The 21,904-nt window shown below is 42.6% G+C and overlaps 1 protein-coding gene across 10 annotated transcripts in view; it reads left to right on the forward strand.

Moving 5' to 3' along the window:
* Positions 1 to 21,904, forward strand: part of TNR (tenascin R) — a 618,967-nt gene that overhangs the window by 542,058 nt on the left and 55,005 nt on the right. For 5 of the 10 annotated variants that reach the window (XM_072998215.2, XM_078392396.1, XM_078392397.1 and 2 more), the window contains 4 exons: positions 4,479 to 4,742; positions 5,517 to 5,783; positions 17,683 to 17,802; positions 19,580 to 19,723. In XM_072998215.2, the coding sequence (XP_072854316.2) occupies positions 4,479 to 4,742; positions 5,517 to 5,783; positions 17,683 to 17,802; positions 19,580 to 19,723 (795 nt within the window). The remainder of the gene's footprint in view (positions 1 to 4,478; positions 4,743 to 5,516; positions 5,784 to 17,682; positions 17,803 to 19,579; positions 19,724 to 21,904) is intronic. The other 5 variants (XM_072998216.2, XM_078392398.1, XM_078392399.1 and 2 more) reach the window with 2 other exon arrangements.

Here is a 21,904-nt window from a genome sequence, read left to right on the forward strand (position 1 = left end):
TCAATTTGAGTGGCTGTCACCTGGGCCTGGTATTGCATGAGAGGGAAAAGAGCTTCCCTCTATCCACTTTAACCATCCCCTGCATAATTTCATATGTCTCAATCATCAGGCGCCATTTCCCTAAACTAAAGAGCCCCAAATGCTGTAGCCTTTCCTCATAAGAGAGGTGCCCCAACCCAGTCATCACTTTGCTCACTCTCTTCTGCACCTTTCCCAGTTCCATGAAGTCTTTTTTGAGGTGCGGCAACCAGAACTGTACATAATACTCCATGTGCAGCCTTACCAGCGTTTTGTACAATAGCATTATAATGTTGGCTGTTTTATTTTCAGTCCCCTTTTTAATGATACCTAGCATGGAATTGGCCTTCTTCACTGCCACCGCACACTGGGTTGACACTTTCATTGAGCTGTCCACCAGCACAGATCTCTTTCCTGATCCATCACAGACAGCTCAGCTGATAAATAAAGTTTTGATTTTTTTGCCTCAATGTGCATTACTTTACATTTTCTTATACTGAAACAAATTTGTCAATTTGCCACCCATTCTCTCAGTTTGGAGAGATCCTTACGGAGCTCTTCACAATCCTTTCTGGTCTTCACCACCCGGAAAAGTTTTGTGTCATCTGCAAACTTGGTCACCTCACTGCTTATTCCTGTCTCCAGGTCATTTATGAACTGCAGTGGTGCCCTGCATGACGACGATAATCTGTTCCAGGAAAATCACTGTTAAGTGAAATCATCGGCATACAGGGGGAAAATCCCCATTGGAATGCATTGAAAACCGGTTAATGCGTTCCAATGGGGAGATTACCTCGTCGTCCAGCGAAGATCCTCCATAGGACGGCCATTTTGTGAGTGCCGTTCTTCTGTTTTTAATCACTGTCTTCCGAAACAAGGGTTGGAAAACAGCAGGAAGCCATTTTGAAAACCCAACAATCAGCTGAAAAGATCATCGTCCAGTGAAAAAACGATTCCTGAAGCAGGGAACTAATCATCGTAAAGCGGATTTTCCCCATTGGAACCATCATTTTACAATCGCTATAGCGATTGTAAAAAAGTCGTCGTGCAGTGATTTCGTTGTGCAGTGGGGTCATCGTAATGCGCGGTATCACTGTGGTTGAAAAACACTGGTCACAGAAAAGATCCCTGAGGCACACCGCTCTTCACCTCTATCCATTGTGAAAATTACCTATTGACACCTACTCTCTGTTTCCTGGTTCTCAACCAATTCTCAGTCCATAAGAGCACTTGCCTTCTTATCCTCTAACTGTGGAGTTTTCTCAGCAGCCCTTGGTGAGGGACCATGTCAAACACCTTCTGAAAATCCATATGAACAATATCCACTGGTTTGCCAGCATCCACATGGCTGTTGAATTTTTAAAAGAATTGTAAAAGGTTTGTGAGGCAAGACTTGGCTTGTTCTTCTGTGTTTTAAGGTTTTATCTTGGATGAGGCTTTCCACCATCTTCCCTGGGACAGACGTTAACAGGCCTGTAGTTTCCCAGGTCCCCCCTCCTTCATTTCTTAAAGATTGGTGTGACAGTCCTCTGGCACTGTGGCTGTTTTAAGGGCTGTTTTATTTTAGTTAAGAGATCAGTAACTTAATTCCTCAGTTGCTTAATAACCCTTAGATGGATGCCATTTGGGCCCAGTGACTTATTGATCTTCAATTTATCAATTAGGTCTAAAACATTCTCTCTTAACCTGTATCTGATTTAATTCATTAATCAGGAGGGGCCGGTCAGTCAGCGGAATCTGCCCAAGGTCTTCTGGCGTGAAGACAGATGTGAAGAACTCATTTCATTTCTCTGCAGTCTCCAAGTCCCCCTTTACCTCCCCTTTACCCCTCTCACCATCCAGAGGACCAGCTGCTTTGCTGGCCATACATTCCTCAAAGTCTTTCTTTTCTTTCTGTATCATCTTCTTACATGTCTTTTGCCAAAATTTGTGTTCCTTTTTATTTTTCTCATTTGGGAAGGATTTCCATTTACAGAAGGACCCCTCCTTGCCCTTTAAAGCCTCCCTAACTCTGCTCGTTAACTATGTTGGCACCCTCTTGGCTTTAGTTGAGCACTTCTTTCTTTGCAGTATACACTTCTGCTGGGCCTCTACTACTGTTGTTGTAAACAGGCTCTGTGCAGTCTGAAGAGATTTACAGTGGTGCCTCACCAGACAAATTTAATTCGTTCTGCGATTAATGTTGTCTTGCGAAAAATTCATCTTGTGGAATGCGTTTTCCCATAGGAATGCATTGAAGTCTAATTAATGTGTTCCTATGGGCAAAAAAAGGCAGAACAAAGTTGCATTTGGTTTACAAAGGGTTTATTAAGTACTCTTTAAAGCCATTCATATTGTGCAAATGATTTAAAAAATGTCAATCAAAAAACTTTAACTTTTTAAACATCCTAGAAAAACATTTAAAAATCAGCAAACATGAGGCAGGAACAAAAAACGGAAAACATTCATCTTGCGAAGCAGGGCCATAAGAACATTTGTCTTGCGAGTCCTCAATCCCATTGCCAAAACCATTTGTCGTATGAGGTTTTTTTTTTTTGTCCTGCAAGGCGTTTGTCTTGCGAGGCACCACTTTACTTCTTTTTACCTTCCCTTTCAACTTCTTTCTAACTAGTTTCCTCATCTGAGGGAAGTCCGCCCTTTGGAAATCAAGGGTTTTTGTGTCAGATTTGCTTGACACTCTTCCCCCAACATGCACTGCAAAAGAGACTGCAGTATAGTCACTATTCCCTAGCGGCTCAGTGACATTCACGTCCCTAACCATGTCCTGAGTACCACACAGTGTTAAATCCAGAGTCACCTGTCCTCTGGTGGGCTCCATGACAAGTTGCTCCAAAGCACATTCATTTAGCATGTCAAGAAACCCAGTCTCTCTTTCTTGACTCAAGCACACACTGACCCAGTCAATGTGAGGATAACTGAAGTCCCCCCCATGATTGCAATCCTGTCCCTCTTGGACACCTCCCTGATTTGTCTCCCCATTTCAAGGTCCCCATCAAGTTTTTGATCTGGAGGACGATAACAAACCCCCCACTACCACACCGCTCCTTGGGCCTGGCAGTTTAACCCACAGTGATTCTATGATGGAGTCAGATCCGCCGTCGATCTCCATTCTGCTGGATTCTGGCCCTTCTTTGACACGGACGGCCACCTCCCTCCCTTTCTGTCCCCTTGGCTTTCCCTAGGAATTCAGTTTAAAGCTGCTCTGCCACCTTTTTAATGTCACGCACCAGCAATCTGGTTCCATGTTTGTTCAAGTGAAGTCCGTCCCTCTTGTACAGGCCCGGCTTGTCTCAAAACGTTCCCCAGTGCCTAATGAATTTAAACCCTTCCCCTGATCCCACTGTCTCATCCATGTGTTGAGACTCCTGAGCTCCGTCTGCTTAGCTGGCCCTGCATGTGGAACAGGTAGCACTTCCGAGAAAGCTACCTTTGAGGTCCTGGCTTTGAGCTTCCTCCCTAACAACCTAAATTTGGCCTCCAGGACCTGGTGGCTACATTTCCCCACGTTGATGGTGCTGATGCTGTTGATACCTCATTGCCAGCATTCTATACCAGCCTATCCAGGCAAGATGTGATGTCTGTAACCTTTACACCAGCCTTTCTCTCTCCTTTAACTCACACAGCTGCTAAACTCGCTGTGTCTTCTAACCCTGCACTTTGCTGCAGTGTCCCTGCGGGAGGCACGTGCACTCAAGCAATATGTCTTGTGTAATATGCCCCATGTTGTTGTTCATCTGAAGTTGTAATTAACTAATTTTCAAACCTGATAAGGACCAGATTATTTTTATTGTGTCCTGATATGTAAAACTACAGAATTCAAAGAGAGTCTATTTTCTTTTTCATGTGACTGGATGTGTTACCTTAAGGCCAATGAAGTTTTCTTCACAAAGGGCCACAGCACTTGCTAACAAATCCAGGTCCTGCCATCTCTATCTGATGTAGCTGCTACTCAGCAATGGTTGGCAGGACTAATCTGATCGTCTATTAGAGGAAAACAATACATCGCCAGTTATTTAATTATTGTATTATTTGCTATTTTGGGGAGAGGCTGCCATTGGTTTTACCACTTCATGTGACAAACTATTCTGGGCCATTCCTGGTTGTGAGAGAGACTGGTAATAACTGCTGCTGTGATGACCATGAAACAAGGATCTGAACAGAATATACTTGCAGTCCAGGTATATTAACAGGTGGAGCTGGACCACCATAATACAGTACTGTAAACACGAGAGACAGACATCCACTTTCCTGCTGCTTCATTCAAATTCACATTTAAGAGCGACTTTTCCAAGAAAAATTATCTTGAATCTTCATGAAGAGAATTGCACAAAAGATCAGTATTGTTCATTTCTTGCTTATTAATGTAAAATTCTAAACTTATCCCATAAACAAGCTCGTACCCATGCTAAGCTACACACAGTTACAATGTACCTTTTGTCAATCTCCCTTTGCTGCCATAGACCTCGACAGTCCTCACGACCTCATAGTGACAGCTTCCATGGAGACGTCCATTTCTGTGTCCTGGACCAAAGCCAAGGGCCCCATTGACCACTATCGGGTCACATTCGTCCCTGCTTCAGGAATGGCCTCTGAGGTTACTGTTGCCAAGGACAAGTCTGAGCTTACGTTGTCAGACTTGGAGCCTGGGACTGAATACACGATCTCTGTTGTTGCTGAGAGAGGCCGTCAGCAGAGCCTTGAGATCACAGTGGATGCCTTTACAGGTACTGAAGGGCTTCTCGGGTTATTTGTGGTTCTGGCATCACTCTCTGCTGGGTAACTGTCTCAGGGACTACGCTAAACAGGACATGAGGAGGTGTGATTAAAATCTTCATTTAAAAAATATGAAGCCCCATGCATCTGCTTTGAAGGTCCCAGAAGTGAATCAAGGCTCTCTGAAAGAGTATGACACAGAGGAAATTCAAATACAGCATCTCTGGATCCACAACCACCCTTAGCTCACAGCTGTTTCCTATAATAAGGGTGCAAAAAGCTAAACCTCCTTCCTTGAGTACCAGTCCCTCAATCTCTGAGTCTCCACAGGACATCCTATAGGTCCTTCCACAGGTGTACCTAGTTTGGATGTAGTATAGCAATTAAGCTATTTTTCAAGTGTTATGTGCAAGGCCAGCCCAAACAATGCTAGTGCCTTAAACAAGGCCAGTCTTGCTTGCAAGATCCTCTTTGTGTGCTCTCTGTATGGATTTACTTCCCTACCTCTTAGTATCTCCAGCCTACCTTAGCCTTTCCTTTTGTGGCAAGTAGTTGGTTTCAAAACACTGCTTTATTTCTCGTGGGAGGGGTGCTGGAAATTGCTTGGAAAATTTTTCATCAGTTGCATGCCTTTTACTTAATACCAGTTAAAGGGTGGCTGGCTCAGTTTACTCTTTGATTGATTTGCAGATCCTTGGATGCATTTGTGCTATCGTTCCATTGCTGAATAAGACCCAACCTATCACTTTTAGGCTTGCAGCTCTATTCTGCCTTCTCGTTTTCAGGGTTCCGACCAATCACGCAACTTCATTTTTCTCATGTGACTTCCTCCAGTGTGAACATCACTTGGAGCGATCCCTCTCCTCCAGCAGATAAACTGATACTGAATTATACTCCCAAAGACAAGGAGGAAACCAAACAGGTCATGCTGGACCCTACCAAGAGACACGCCTCCTTGTCTGGCTTGCAGCCATCCACCGAGTACATTGTGTCCTTGGTGGCTGCCCATGGCCCTGTCAGCTCTGATCCCATCATTGGCTCCATCACAACAGGTAACAGAAAGACGGCATTTTCCTTCGTGGTTTGCTACTTGATTCTAACTTATGCTCAGAAGATATTCTTTTTGCTGGAATGGATAGCAAGAAAATTATGTAGAAACAACAATTAAGAGTTAATAGTTTGATATTTAAATTAAAAGCTTAATCCAGTCCTAAAGCACACATTTAGTCCAAACCAGGCTAACACACACACATTAATGATCCCTCTTCACCAGGAACACTCCCAGTTTTCTCATACCTCTCCATCACTGTACCCATTTGGTCCTCATCCTGCCTTTGAGAAAATGTTTGCCTTTCCTTTGGCTAGAGTTACCTTTTCTAATGTTTCAACAACACTCTTCTTCCAGGCCTCAACAGTTTGTTTGTGTTTGTGTGACATATGTCCTGTCTTTGGTACACTTCCATGTCAATGTAGATACAGAATAACTCCAAATTATCATAGTGAGCTGGCATTGCACATACTGCAGTTGATGACATTCATTTTGAAATGCTGAAACATACTCTGGCATAATTAGGAATCCCCCCCCCCCCCGAATATCCTTAAAAATCATCTTTGCTTTTAAACCAATATGGAAAAGATCATTAGTGAGTAAATGAATACAGTATAGTATACAATGAAGTCAATGAAGTGGAGTGTGAGGGAGCTTTCAGTAGCTGTGTGTGAAAGAGAAAGGGACTGTCAGGCTGCAATCATGTACCACACTTCAAAGTAAAGCCTATTGAATTCAGTGGCATTTATTCCTGTGTATGTGCTATTAGAGCATAATACCTGGTATGAAATAAGATTTAATAGAAACTCTTTACTCTTAGAAAACAACTGCTGGCGGTTCCACCATTAAACTGGGACTGCTGCCAGCAACCCAGCAGGGATTTGCAATATGAAAGCCCCACGTCCATATCCCAACACTCCCAAAGGCTTTTCAAGGGCAAAAGAGATCCCTTAGGGACTCTTGGAACCTTAAGGGAAGGTGCAAAGGAGGCATAAAATTAACAATTTCTGTCACTGGAAGATGACGTCATAAGGACTGGATGACCTGAACTTGCTCCCCAAAAATTCCAGCCATTGTGTTGCTTTTGAAATTATCAGAACTTCGTTACCAAAGAAATAATTCACTGCAGACAACTGTGTTACTTGAAACTCATTATTTCCAAATTCTGGCAACAAATAAACAGGTACCGTATTTTTTTCATGTATAAAACGACACTTTTTCCTAAAATAATCAGAGGGGAAATTGAGGGTCGTTTTATACACAGAGGTAAGGAGGGGGAGAGGGATTCCCCCTCCATGTTTTGCAAAGAAAGTGTAGGGGGAAAGTGAGCAAGGGGACGCGTGGCGCATCGCTTCCGGGCAAGAGCATGCCACGCGAACTCTACAGCCTTCTTTGGCTTGAGGACCATAGGCGAGCAGGCTGGCTGGGACAAGCAGTCGTTTAAGGCAGAAAGGAGACGCTCCAATGACGGGTTGCCCACATTCACGGAGGAAAGCCCTGCTGTCTCTTCCAAAGGCTGCGGGGAGAATGCAATGTGCGCGCCCTCAGCGTAGAAGGCAAAAACGGGCCAGGTGGTGGTCTGGAGGAAACCGACGAGCAGACCAGCTGCGGGCAGCCCGCAAGACAGCGCTCACCCTTGCCTTCCAGGAGCACCAACCTTCCGTGGTGTGCTCGTCGGTTTCCTCCCTGAGGGCGCGCAGATTGCGCTCTCCCCGCAGCCTTTGGAAGAGACAGCAGGGCTTTCCTCTGTGAACTTTGGCAACCCGTCATCGGAGGAGCGGGAGCGGGTGGCCGGCAGCGGCGTTGGGTGGATTGGCTGCTCGTTTGAAGGCCAGCTTTCATTGCTAGCCTGTCTTTGCTTCGGCCGAGGAAAGACAAAGGGAGGCGCACTCTTGTTCACGGCGGGTGGGAAGGGGAGACTCGGAGGCATGCCATGTTGCCGATGACATCCGGAGTTGTTCCCTCGCTAGTCGACGCAACGGTGGTGGGTGGGTCTTCCCTTTGGGCTTTTCCCTCTCCAGGCATGAGAAGCCCTGCCAGATGCTGGTCCACAAGGGAGGGACCATCACGCGTCTTGGCTGCCTCCTTTCTGCCTTAAACGGCCGCTTGTCCCAGCCAACCCGCTCGACTACGGCCCTCAAGCCAAAAAAGGCTGCAGAGCTCACGCGGTGTGCTCTTAATGGGAAGTGATGCTCCACGCGCCCCCTTGCTCGCTTTCCCCCTACACTCACTTGCAATGAAAGAAATGTTGGGTTAAAAAAGTGAGGGGGCGTTTTATACATAGGGGCGTCGTATACATGGTAAAATACGGTATGTTCAGGTTTAAACCTGTAAAAATTGGGGACGTATGGGATAACTAGAGCTCATTGCCCAGTCTCAATCCATTAGGCCTGCTGCAGTAATTCCCAAATTATGAACTGAGCAGGATGTTGTGGTGTGCTGCAAGCAGTAAGTCAATTAAATAATTACAAGGTCTCGTAAGCCCAAAATGCTAGTCTCCAAATACACTGCCATTTGAGCCTAAGCATATGTCAGTGCTCAAGGGTTGGTACCTCCCAATCAGGAGGCTTGGCCAAAATAGATGGGCAAAGGTGGCCTTTTATGTGAGGAGTAGTTCTTACTGTTGCAGATTCTAAAAGATAACCCATTGGGTAGTCAAGCATGAAGTGTTCCTTCTAGGGTTGTGTATGGGGGAAATGGTCGCATATCTTTCATTTCAAGTTCCTTTGGAGATGTGTCTTTCATTTGCATATTTTTCATATATTGATCCTTTGATTTTATGCAAAAAGACAGGCTCTTGTAGGTTTTCCATTTGGGATTCCCCTGTCATGTTTTCTGGTATTTCAAAAGAACTAAATAATCCTTTCAAACTACTACAAAAAACAAAGACAAGGTGACAGAGGATCAGTCTAATAGTGTATGATGGCAGGCAACATATATGAGAAAGAACTCTTCATCAAACAAACCTAAACAAGCACTAGTTTATATTATCACATTCACACAGCCCAATAGTACACTGTCCAAATCACAGAGGCTACTCCCCTGCCCCACAACCCACATGAAAGCAAGAGAACCCATTCAAATCCCCCCAAATGCAGACTTAAACAGAATAAATAGAGTAAATTAGCCAGGTAACATTTGGGGTGGGGGGGAGGTCAAACAGAACATCATGCACATGCACACACACAGAGGGGGGAAATAGCATTTAAAAAAGTCCTCTTGCCCCAAAATCAAGAAAAACAAACAAGCAAATAAAAGCAAAAATACCATTTAAGTCCTCCTCCAACCAAAGATTTTCGATGATGGGGAGATTTTTCATCCCCACCCCCCACCCCCACCATCACTTGATGCCTCCTCTTTGAGTCCAAGAGACAGACCAGGCATCAGCATTAAAAAATAAAAAACAAGAAAGGGAAGAACAACAATAGCAACAACAACAAAACCTGAAAGAGAGACAAGTCCCGAAAGAAACTGGCGGCAGTGAGGGGGAATCCAAACATTAATTCCAGGGAGGTATGTTGGCATAGGCAGGCTGCAAAAATAATCCAAATAAATTGTCAAGTAGTCCCCTGCAAATCAAGGACAAAATCCAAAAAGAGAGAGAGGAAAGGATCCCAGATGGAGGCAGGCAGCAATCAAAGATGGAGGGCACCAGGAGCAGAGCACACAATTATCCCACAAGGAATGACAATAGCAAAGACTTATCACTGGTTACAGATTCAAAGTTGTTGCTTTCCCCCCTGACATTCTGATCAACCACCACAATGCTAGTGGATTAAACATTTCTCAGGTGATTTGGGAGACAAAGGGTGAAAGAAATAGCTGTCACCATTCCACGTGGCCCCTGATTGTTTCACCAAACAAAGAGCTCACGCTACGTCCCCCTCAGCTGCCACCAGTTGATTTCATCAACAATACCTATTATTAACAATCGAGGTCCAGGCCATATGTCATTTTAAAAGAACCAAACAGAAATTGTTTGAGACAGGTGTTGACAGAACAAGCAATGTTGTTAACTCTCAAACAAACGATCTCCTTTATATGCTCTCAACCATCACTCTCCAGCCCAAACTCCAAATCTCTCTGTCTCAAAACCCTATTTAAACTCCTCCCCCTGCTGCTGAGTCTCTTATCTCTCGTGACTCTGCCCCTCCAGCACTCCCATTGGTTCTATGCAAATAGCATATGAATATTCATGACCTGGTTGAACACCACAATGGCATTGAAAGTTTACACAGAAAAGGGAACATAAAAGAAACACAAAACATTTTTTCTACTGGAACTACTCAAATCAGGACTAATATTCACAGGCGTCTCTAGTGTGACAACTGCTTCATGTGTGGTCTTCCAGCTGGTATGTGTGGTGCTTGTGCTGTCTAAAGTCTGAAATTACACACAGAATTGCAACTAGCGTTTCCTTTTTTTTTAGACTACAGTCCCAAAAATAAATCCCCCCAAGTTCTACTCATACTGTTATACTGAAGTAGTAGTAGTAGCAGTAGTAGTAAAGTATGGCTGAGCCCAGTGAAATCATATGTTCCAATGCTAGGGTTACCAGGGGAAATTTTCTCTGCAGTCATGGAAAAAAAAACCTCATATTTCTTCTGCCACTAGTAGCATTTTGCCCCACATTGGCCATTCATTCATTTAAAAAAAAAGAAAATCATGCTTCCTTGTTTCTTCCATTATAATAAGCCAGTTGTTTCGACCACTGCCTAATTGTTAAGATCTACAATGGCACAATCAACAGCCAAGCTCCTTTTTTCCTAGCCAACTAATTACTCCTGGGCTGCTGCTACACTAATCTTCACATCCATCTGCCCATTGTCTCTGTACTCAGTTTTGCTTTGAGGTTGCAGCTGGTTCCAAATGCAGTACCAGGGAATTATATGTGTCCGCTCAGTTAGCCTCAAAATCCACTCAGCAGCCAAGAAACCAGATTTATACAGTGGGTATTCATTCTGAAATCCCCTTCAAACATTCACAAGTATCTTTCCAGCTCAAATAAGGGAAGTAGGGGGTGGACAGAAACCTAATTCGCTGAGGCATTAAACCTTTGTCTGACCTGTCCTGCCTCAGATTACAGCTGAGGCTCACACTACTGAATGTTTCTCTGCATAAATATATGTATAAATCCCAGCACAGAGAAAGAAAACTGACATGACAGAGAGAAAGCTAATGTGCAAGCTTTTTGCATGACAGAGGAAGCTTTTCTCCATTCTTCTTCCTACATATATCTTCATCTACCTTTACTACCTTTGTGAGAACTACAGTGGTGCCTCCCTAGACAGTTACCCTGCATAACAGTTTTTTTGCTAGACATTGGCATATTGCGACCGCTATAGCGATTCGCAAAACAGTGATTCCTATGGGGAAATTTCACTGGACAATGTTTGGTCCCTGCTTCACAAACCGATTTTCACTAGATGATGATTTTGACAGCTCCCTCCGCGCTCGCAAACAGGTGTTTTCGGGACCTAAGCTTCGGAAGACAGTGATTTAAACAGCTGATCGGCGGTTCGCAAAGCGGCTTTCCTATGGCCGATCTTTGCTAGACAACAACAATTCTTCCCCATTGGAATGCATTAAACAGGCTTCAATGCATTCCAATGGGGAAATGCTTTTCGCTAGACAATGATTTCACTAAACAGCGATTTCAGTGAAACAGATTATCATCATCTAGCGAGGCACCACTGTACATTGATATCACGTAAGCCTATGGTCCTGCTAATTCAGCAAGTTGTTTGTATTGTTGAGCTGCAGCAGCATAATTTCATCAAGATCTTACCTAATCCCACCACATGGCAAGGTGCTGGGTGTGTGTTTCAAGGCTGAATTAAAACATATTGAGCCTTGGAATAAGTCATGTCAAGTTTAAGAGGCTCCACTGCATTAGCAAAGAACCTGTATTATTCTAACAGAAGCAGGAATGTAGTAAAAGAAAAGCTCCTGTTTAGAGACCCCCCCTCCTAATCTGAGCCCCCAAAGCAGGGCAGCAGTCATGTAGTATTTGAGGCCATTTTGGCAAGACCTTGGCCCTTCCAATAATCCACTGTACAAAAAAAAGTACTTGGAAGTAACAACAGGGATTGTCTGCTCTTGGAAGTAGCCATTCTTCTTTCAAGCTAGTTGTAGAGGAGCCGTGACTGTCTTAAATGTTTTGTAAAATATTTTTGTCTACTTCTCATTTTGTTTTTTGTTTTTTTCATTTTGTGGGTCCTTCACAGCCCTTGATGGGTCAGGGAGCTGGGAAAATGGCCCTCGTTGCTTGCCTGTCCCTACCCCAGTCTAATAGATCTGGTAATGGGGAAATGATGGTTCCAGAAAGCCCAGAATTGCTCAGCACCAGCCAGCAAATGGTTCAGCAGCACCAACTTCTATCCACAATGGGGAGGGTTCTTAAGAGCCAGTTCCCAAAATCAGCAACAGGAAAACACTCCTGACCTTTCCCCACCCTGTTCCACACAGATGCCACCAGATCAAAGGTGGCCAGAGACTGATGATCTCAGCACACCGGAATTTAATTCCCACCATTCACACACCAACTCTGAATAAGAACTACCTTTTTGATGCCACTATGTAAAAGAGAAATAGCTCCTTTTTACCAACAGCTCCTGTAGTGTCTGCCCAGGTCATGAATATCCATGTGCTATCTGCATAGACCAATGGGAGTGCTGGAGGGGCAGAGTCATGAGATATAAGACGACAACAACAAGGGAAGTCACACGGTTGTATTCTTTCATAGATTACACATTCATTCTCTATCTGTTTAGAGCTCTGAGAAAGGAAACAGGCAAGCCAGAATGATTGAATTAAGAATCACATTCCACAAAAAACCTTCCTAACTACTATCCTTCAAGGATTCCTGCCTTGTCGTGGCGAAGGGGCTTGAGTAACTCAGGGAAGCTATGGGCTATGCCGTGCAGGGCCACCCAAGACGGACAGATCATAGTGGAGAGTTTGGACTAAACGCAATCCACCTGGAGCAGGCATTGGCAATGCCACTCCAGTATCTTTGCCAAGAATACCGCATTATAAAAGATATGACGCTGGAAGATGGGACCCTCAGGTCAGATGATTATCATATCTACTATTGTGGGCAAGAATCCTGTAGAAGGAATGGAGTAGCCTTAGTCAACAAAAGAGTGGGAAAAGCTGTACTGGGATACAATCTCAAAAGTGATAGAATGATTTCAATACGAATCCAAGGCAGACCTTTCAACATCACAATAATCCAAGTTTACGCACCAACCACCAATGTTGAGGAGAGAGTCCCCTGGACCTCAAAGAGAACAAACCTATCTATCCACTTTGAAAGAAATCAACCCTGAGTGCTCACTGGAAAGACAGATCCTGAAAGTGAGGCTCAAATACTTTGACCATCTCATGAGAAGAGAAGACTCCCTGGAAAAGACCCTGATTTTATGAAAGTGTGACGGCAGGAGAAGGGGACGACAGAGGATGAGATGTTTGGAAACTTTCATCAAAGCCACCAACATGAATTTGACCCAACTCTGGGAGGCAGTGGAAAACAGAAGGGCCTGGCGTGCTCTGGTCCATGGGGTCACGAAGAGTCAGACACGACTAAACAACAAAACTACTACCCAAGCAATAGGCAAGGGAAGATCACACCATCCATTATTGAACAGACACAGACCACAGGGGCCAAGAGAAATGCTTGGGAAGCTATAGCCTCGGAAACAGCACAAGCCTCATATGTAGGATGAAGTTCCAGTTTTGAAGCAAACAAACTAATAAGAGTTGGATGAGAAAGCGTTGGGAAGGGCCTAAGAGAATGTGATATATGAGACAATTAGTCCTTTTGGCCCACTCTCCCAGCAACGTTTGCACCCGCCTCCTTTCTTTGCTGCCAGTTGCAACAGAGTCAAGTAGGCTTCATTGTCCTTTCCGTGCACTCCCAACCACCCCATCTCAGCCTGCCCATGTACTCTGAATAGAGCCCAGATGGGCAGAAAATGGAGGGGGCCATTGGTCCTGAGCCCGAGTAACAAAACAAAATTGGCAGACCTACCTCATGAGCATGTCAAAGCATCTTAAAACCATCTAAGTGGAAGTTGAACTGGAGGCTTATTTATCTCCTTTAATTAAGAAGAAACAACAAATAAAGGGGGAGATTTTATTGAACTTCAGAATCAGAGCAGGTTCTGAGAAAAATATAGTAGATAGGGTTGTAGGACTCCTGTGCCTTTGAAAATGTCTTGACAAGCAGGAGAGTAGTAAATGTATTTCTCATGACCCTGTCTGTGCCCTGGATATGCCTCCTCTTGTCTCTACTTTTCTTGGCAAAGCTTTCAGAAATGCTGAAGGCATGTGATACAAGCAGAGTCTGCTGATGGGATAGTTCAGTCTGGCTTCTTAACTGTGAAAGCTCTAGTGCCAAGGATTAATGTTCTCTAATGATCGGAATATTCTGTGGTGGAGTCGCAAAGCAGCTTTTCTGAGTATGGTGGGCTTTGTCATCATTGTTCTTTCCTGGATTCAGTGGAAGATGCATCTCCAGAATACATATTAATGCTGCCACAAAGCCTTATGCTGCTCGTTCTTGCAATATTTATCCTAATCACAATCCCCTTGTGGTGTCAAAATCAAATCCTTAAATGAAGAGTGAAAGATATAATCATGTTAACTTCCTTGCAGATTTTCCATGAAAAATGTAGCAAAGTGGTGCCTGTAAGACCTTTGTAAATGTATACACACAGTTGTGCTTTGGAGCAAATTTTCGTGTCTTCTCATCAACAATGACAGCTAGGAATTTTTTTTAATGGCCAGATTTTGGAGAGTAAAATATCACTGTTGAAAATGACAGAGGGCAGAACTGCTGTATCAGCTCTTTCTTGTTGAAAATTTGAATGTATTTCAATCATCCATAAAAATGACCATTTAAATTTAAATTTTGTTGTTTAATCGTTAAGTGGTGTCCGACTCTTTGTGACCTCATGGACCAGAGCACGCCTGTCTTCCACTGCCTCCCGGAGTTGGGTCAAATTCATGTTAGTCACTTCAGTAACACTGTCCAACCATCTCATCCTCGGTCGTCCCCTTCTCCTCTTGCCTTCACACTTTCCCAACATCAGGGTCTTTTCCAGGGAGTCTTCTCTTCTCTTGAGATGGCCAAAGTATTGGAGCCTCAGCTTCAGGATCTGTCCTTCCAGTGAGCACTCAGGGTTGATTTCCTTTAGAATGGATAGGTTTGTTCTCCTTGCAGTCCAGGGGATTCTCAAGAGTCTCCTCCAGCACCACAATTCAAAAGCATCAATTCTTCGGTGGTCAACCTTCTTTATGGTCCAGCTCTCACTTCCATACACTGCTACTGGAAAAAACAGAGCTTTGACTATGCAAACCTTTGTCGGCAAGGTGATGTCTCTGCTTTTTAAGATGCTATCTAGGTTTGTCATTGCTTTCCTCCCAAGAAGCAGGTGTCTTTTAATTTCGTGGCTGCTGTCACCATCTGCAGTGATCATGGAGCCCAAGAAAGTAAGATATGTCACTGCCTCCATATCTTCCCCTTCTATTTGCCAGGATTTCATGGGACCAGTGGCCATGATCTTAGTTTTTTTGATGTGGAGCTTCAGACCATTTTTGGCGCTCTCCTCTTTCACCTTCATTAAGAGGTTCTTTAATTCCTCCTCACTTTCTGCCATCAGAGTGGTATCATCTGCATATCGGAGGTTGTTGATATTTCTTCCGGCAATCTTAATTCCATGTTGGGATTCATCCAGTCCTGCCTTTCACATGATGTGTTCTGCATATAAGTTAAATAAGCAGGGAGACAATATACAGCCTTGTCATACACCAGATGTCTGGTTTTTCCCTTTCTATTATTTTCCTCTATTTCTCTGTACTGTTCATTTAAGAAGGCCCTCTTGTCTCTCCTTGCCATTCTTTGGAAGTCTGCATTCAATTTTCTGTAACCTTCCTTATCTCCCTTGCATTTTGTTTCCCTTCTCTTCTCTGCTATTTGTAAGGTCTCATTGGACAGCCACTTTGCTTTCTTGCAGTTCCTTTTCTTTGGGATGGTTTTTATTGCTGCCTCCTGTACAATGTCACAGGCCTCACCCATAGTTCTTCAGGCACTCTGTCCACCAAATCTAATTCCTTAAATCTGTTCTTCACTTCCACTGTGTATTCATAAGGGATTTGGTTTAGATTAGACCTGACTAGCCCAGTGGTTTTTCTTACCTTCTTCAATTTAAGCTTGAGTTTTGTTATAAGAAGCTGATGATCAGAGCCACAATCAACTCCAGGTCTTGTTTTTGCTGACTGTATAGAGCTTCTCCATCTTTGGCTGCAGATAATATAATCATTCTGATTTCGATATTGCCCATCTGGTGATTTCCATGTGTAGAGTCGCCTCTTGTGTTGTTGGAAAAGAGTGTTTGTGATGACCAGCTTGTTCTCTTGACAAAACTCTATTAGCCTTTGCCCTCTTCGTTCTGAACTCCAAGGCCAAACTTTCCTGTTGTTCCTTTTATCTCTTGGCTCCCTACTTTAGCATTCCAATCCCCTATAATGAGAAGAACATCTTTCTTTGGTGTCAGTTCTAGAAGGTGTTGTAAATCTTCATAAAATTGGTCAATTTCAGTCTCCTCAGCATTGGTGGTTGGTGCATAAGCTTGGATTACTGTGAGATTGAAAGATCTGCCTTGGATTCATATTGAAATCATTCTATCATTTTTGAGATTATATCCCATTACACCTTTTCCCACTCTTTTGCTGACTATGAGGGCTCACTATGAATGCTTACTACATTACTTTTCACCCCAAGAGGGGTGAAAAGTAATGTAGTAAGCATTCATAGTGAGCCATCAAATTAATTCACAAGTGTAAAAGATAGTGTTAAATGTACAAGATACAGTTATAGCTCTTCTGCTAAAGGTACCAATATTATTATGAAAAAGAGTTACTACCTTTTATTAAGTCATCAGTTCTTAATATAATTTTAAATTATTTTATATAAGTGTGCATGCATATTCTGGTCTTGTTCTTGCAGAGATAAGAAAGCTGTTTCACCTGTTGCTTCCAATTATAATGTATTTGGCTCTATATAGACCACCCAGTGGCATATATATTTATAATCATGTGTCAATGCTCTTGAAGCTTGTATTTGCAATAAACAAATTATTGACCTCACAAAATTATGAGTCACTCTTTTGGAGTGAGTCTGAGGTCAAAGTCACCCAGAGTAGACCTTTGGTCTAGATGGGTAGGGTATAAATCTAATAAAATAAAAAAAACAAAAAATAAATATGTATATGTGTTATTTAGTTCTTTTATATACTGCTCTAAAACTTCTAATGTGCAGCAGTTTAAAATTTCAACAAATAAGTAAACTGAGTTTACAGCTGTTAAATTACCATAGCAATAAACATTTACAGAAGGCAACATAAACAATACTTTTGAAACAAAATAGAACAAAACAGTCCATAGAGTCAAAGAAAAACTAGTCCTATACTACATACATTGTGAGAATTAAAGAAACACAGAATACAACTATCTCTATTTCAATACAGCTGATTATTTCCAAAATAATTGAGACTGAGTAGATCTTGATCTTCAAAAGCAGAGATGCTGGAGAGTAAGAGAAATAGTCCTGTTTATCCAAGCTCTTCAGAACAATATTATGATACCAGTAGTCAATCAAATACTTTTGTTTGATCTTCTAATGTAACAGAATTTTTTTTATTGTGCTGCCAGGGCCACCACTAGAAAGACAGTCAACACTGTACATAAGGCATGTTTATCCTATGAAAAATGTTAAGGCACAAGAAATATTTGTTATTTTGTTACAAGAACAACATCTTAATGTTCTAGCTCTCAAAACGTACTCACTGCTGTACATGCGCTTCTGGCAATTTAATTTCTTTTTATTCGATCTCATACAGGGATAGATCCACCAAGGAACCTAACCATGGACAATGTGACTACAGATTCTGTGACTATCCAGTGGGCTCCTCCTATTGCATCCTTTGACCACTACAGGATAGCCTGCAAATCTGCCCAAGGTAAATTGTTCTGTAGTCCAAAGATCTGTTACTTGAAATTAATAACTCTTAAAGCGGTTTGAAGTAATGGAACGTATACTCTCTTAAACATTATTCGAACATTATGCTACAGGGTCTTTTTTCAGCACTGTATATTTTACAAAAATATATGTAAAGCAGTCTCAATAAAGCTAATGCTCTCTCCAAGACCAACAAATCTGATGTCTCCCATAAAGGAAAAATAATTAATTCTTTTTACCACAAAAGGATGAATCAAGCCAGAATTTAGATTCCTAATAGAACAACTCTGGCTTTGTCACATGAGTTTCATTGACTCATAGAACAATGAAGTTGGAAATGGCCTATAAGGCCATCAAGGCCAGACCCTGTTCAATGCAGGAATACAAATCAAAGTCTATCTGACAGATGGTTGTCTAATTTTCTCTTCAATGTATCTGTGAAGATTCTCAGTCATCCAGGTGAGGTTACCTGAAAGCTGAGTCATGGCAACTGGACTTCTTATTAGGTCGAAACATTTTGCTACTCATCCAAGTAGCTTCTTCAGTCTGAACAGATTTTCTGAACAATTTTCAGACTGAAGAAGCTACTTGGATGTGTAGCAAAACGTTTACATTCGAGGGTACAAAAAGAACTGGAAGATGTGATCTTGGAACCACTGAATGAAACCTTTGAGAGGTCCTGGAGCATGAGCAAACGGCCAGAGGATTGGAAAAGAGCTGATGTGGTTCTAATCTTCAAAAAGGGGGGGGGGAAGTAGATCCAGGAAACTACAGACCAATCAGCTGGGAAAATTCTGGAAAAAATAATCAAGCAGCAGATTTGTGAGCACCTAAAAAGTAACAAGGTGATTACTAGAAGCCAGCATGGGTTTGTTAAGAACAGGCCATGCCAAACAAATCTTATTGCCTTCTTTGATAAAGTGACTAAATTAGTGGACCAAGGAAACACAGTGGATATAGTACTGTATACAGTGGAGCCTCGACATACGAACTTAATCCACATTGGAATGGTGTTCATATGTTGAGATATTCATAAATCGAAGCAAAATTCCCCATAGGAATGCATTGAAAACCATTTAATCTGTCTGGGCTGTTTTTGGTTCTTATGTAGAGGGGCCGTTCGCAAGTAGAGGCATTAGTTCCCATACGGACTAATGCAAAGCCAGTTAATCCGTCCTCTACCAACAGGGAGAGTTTTCTTTTTTCTTCTTTTTTCTTTTTGACCTAAGATGAACTTAGGTCAAAAAAGGCCAGGAAAGGAGTGGGGGGAGGGAACACCTTCTAAACAAAAGACCTTTTAATCCAAGCACCTTTTAAACAAAACCAAGCACCTTTTAGCTTTAAAAAGGGGCAGGAGAACACCTTTTAAACAGAACATTTTTTTCTGTTCATAAGCCATCTCTACAAAGCTTCACCAGACATTTTAAAAACTATTTGAGTTGTTTTAGTCCTTTGCGCTGTTTTCTTTGCCTTTACTGTGCCTTTCATATATGGCGTGTTTTTATTTTCTGCTGCATGTTTGGGTTTTTATTTTATATTTAATTGTGATTTCATCCTGTTTTTAAATGGATCTTTAAACTGGTCAAAGAACTTTGGTAAACAGGCAGTGTGGAAGTATAATAAATACACAAAGGAAAGAAGCACCCATTTGACATAGTCTCCTAACTACACTCCTAGTAACCAAGGCTGGCAAATCTATCCTGACAACATCTGTCCTTCTGTTTTTTAGTGCAGTTCTGTGATTAGGGGTAATGATACAATTTTCTTAATGCACACAGGACAAATTGACAGCATTGTTGTTGCCAAGAGTATCACTAAATACACTCTCAGCCACCTGCAGCCTGCCACTGAGTATGAGATCATCTTGAAGAGTGTACGGGGCAGAGAGGAAAGTGAGCCTCTCTCACACATCATGTACACAGGTATGGAATGTCTCTTTAAGGTATACAGAAAGTTTAGAGGTTTATATATCAGCATAAATGGTGGAAATATGATGGAGAGGAATCAATGGCTTGGGACAGGATTACTCACAAGGGAGATAAACTACAATAGCACAGTTACTGGGCTGTGACTTGAAGGTCACTGGTTCAAGCCTTGCCTCTGCCATGAACTCACTAGCTGACTTTAAGGCAAACTATTCCTCTCCCTGCCTCATCTCTGCCCCCTCCACCAACAGTTGCAATGGACACCAGTTATTGAAAGCTTATGAATCAAGTAAAATTTAATTCTTAAGCTTCCCAAACGTTCCTGTTCGATGTCATCTGTGTGCCCCACCATTTTCTTTTAAAAGGTTGTGAGCCCCACAGTACAGGTCTGTGTACAGCCTTTATTTTGGCTCAGAACATTTCCAGTTAAAGAACTCTTGAAAAATTTAAACTTAGAGACAAATATCAAGAATTTAATAGGGCAAATATAGTACACTTCTACTCACTTCAAGGTAAGATTCTGATTATTTAGGGGGATTAATACTGCATTCTTTCTTTGAAACAAACTTCCAAAGACATTGTCTCACTGAGAAGAATATGATAAAGAAGGGGTGAATTGGGCAGAAATAAGGAATTGTTAGTCCCTGTAGAACAGGGGTCTCAAACTGTGGCCCTCCAGATGTTCTTGGACTTCAACTCCCAGAAATCCTGGCCAGCAGAGGTGGTGCTGAAGGCTTCTGGGAGCTGTAGGCTAAGAACATCTGGAGGGCCACAGTTTGAGACCCCTGCTGTAGAAGAAACGTCCATTATTGTGATCATACAACTGGAACTTCATGCTTGCTACAGCAGCACAGACATGTCCATTGGTTCAAAACTGAATCCAACACGACAAAATGATAGTAATGTGGGCAGCAAAATATGCAGAAAAGTATCCAGTTTTCCTCCGCATCCTTATCTTGTGAATATCTGCTGCAGCCTTGGATAGACAGTGATCTATCATAATGTGCCTTTCAGGTTACACCATGATTTTTGTGAGAAGTTGTTTACTGAACTCACTCACCAAAAATACTCCCTGTTATATACTTCCCTTGCTTCTTGGAAAACGCACTTCAATAGAAACATCCTTACCAGTTACTGAAATGCAGTGGATAGTGTTAAGTTGGCAGACCTCGTTACTATTGAAAATAAAGACCAGCCTAGATGGAATGGGACAGCCTTTGCTCTTAAATCCATGTGAATACCTCACTCATAAAGCAGTGGATTGGGAAGTTTAAATGACCATGCAGATGAATCCTCCTTTCTTCCCTCTCTGTGGTGCACACTTAAGCTCCCACTCTGTGCCTAGTTGACATCTGTTACATACAGCACTGATGTTACCTGTCTGTCAAGGGTTTGGAGGGAAAGTTCCATCCTATGGGGAGTGGAAGGCGGGACATCAGGAGGAGGGGCTGTACTGTATATATATGTGGAGCTTGTGTGGAGAAGCTGGAGGAGAAGCTGGAGAAGAGCTGAGAGAAGAAGCTTGAGTGGGAGTCTGTGTGTCAGACAGGGTACTACTGTGTGTCAGTCAGTACCAACCTGATAGGTTCAGGTGTCTGTAGGGTTAGCCAGAACTGATAGGTTCAGGGTCTGTGCTTTAGTTAAATGCGTTCTGTGTGAACCAAACTAGTGTATGTATGATTGAGACTAAGCCACGTTACTGTATCTTATTCATTTGATCATTTTATTTTCCCTGTGTGTTATGTAAATAAACCTTGTTCTTTTATTTGTTAAAAATCCATCCCTGGTCTGTGTGACTTCTTATAGGGAATGGTTGGTGGCAGCTTAGTGAGACTGTGGCATATCCCAGTAGGTCTGGGGTTGTCACATAGAAACATCAATAGAAACATCCTTACCAGTTACTGAAATGCAGTGGATAGTGTTAAGTTGGCAGACCTCGTTACTATTGAAAATAAAGACCAGCCTAGATGGAATGGGACAGCCTTTGCTCTTAAATTCATGTGAATACCTCACTCATAAAGCAGTGGATTGGGAAGTTTAAATGACCATGCAGATGAATCCTCCTTTCTTCCCTCTCTGTGGTGCACACTTAAGCTCCCACTCTGTGCCTAGTTGACATCCACTATCGAATCTGGGACAGAAGAAAAGGAAATGAAACAAGGGACTATGGGAAGGTTA

This window comes from Pogona vitticeps, chromosome 4, assembly GCF_051106095.1.
Source record: "Pogona vitticeps strain Pit_001003342236 chromosome 4, PviZW2.1, whole genome shotgun sequence".
NCBI classification, from domain to species: Eukaryota; Metazoa; Chordata; class Lepidosauria; order Squamata; family Agamidae; genus Pogona; species Pogona vitticeps.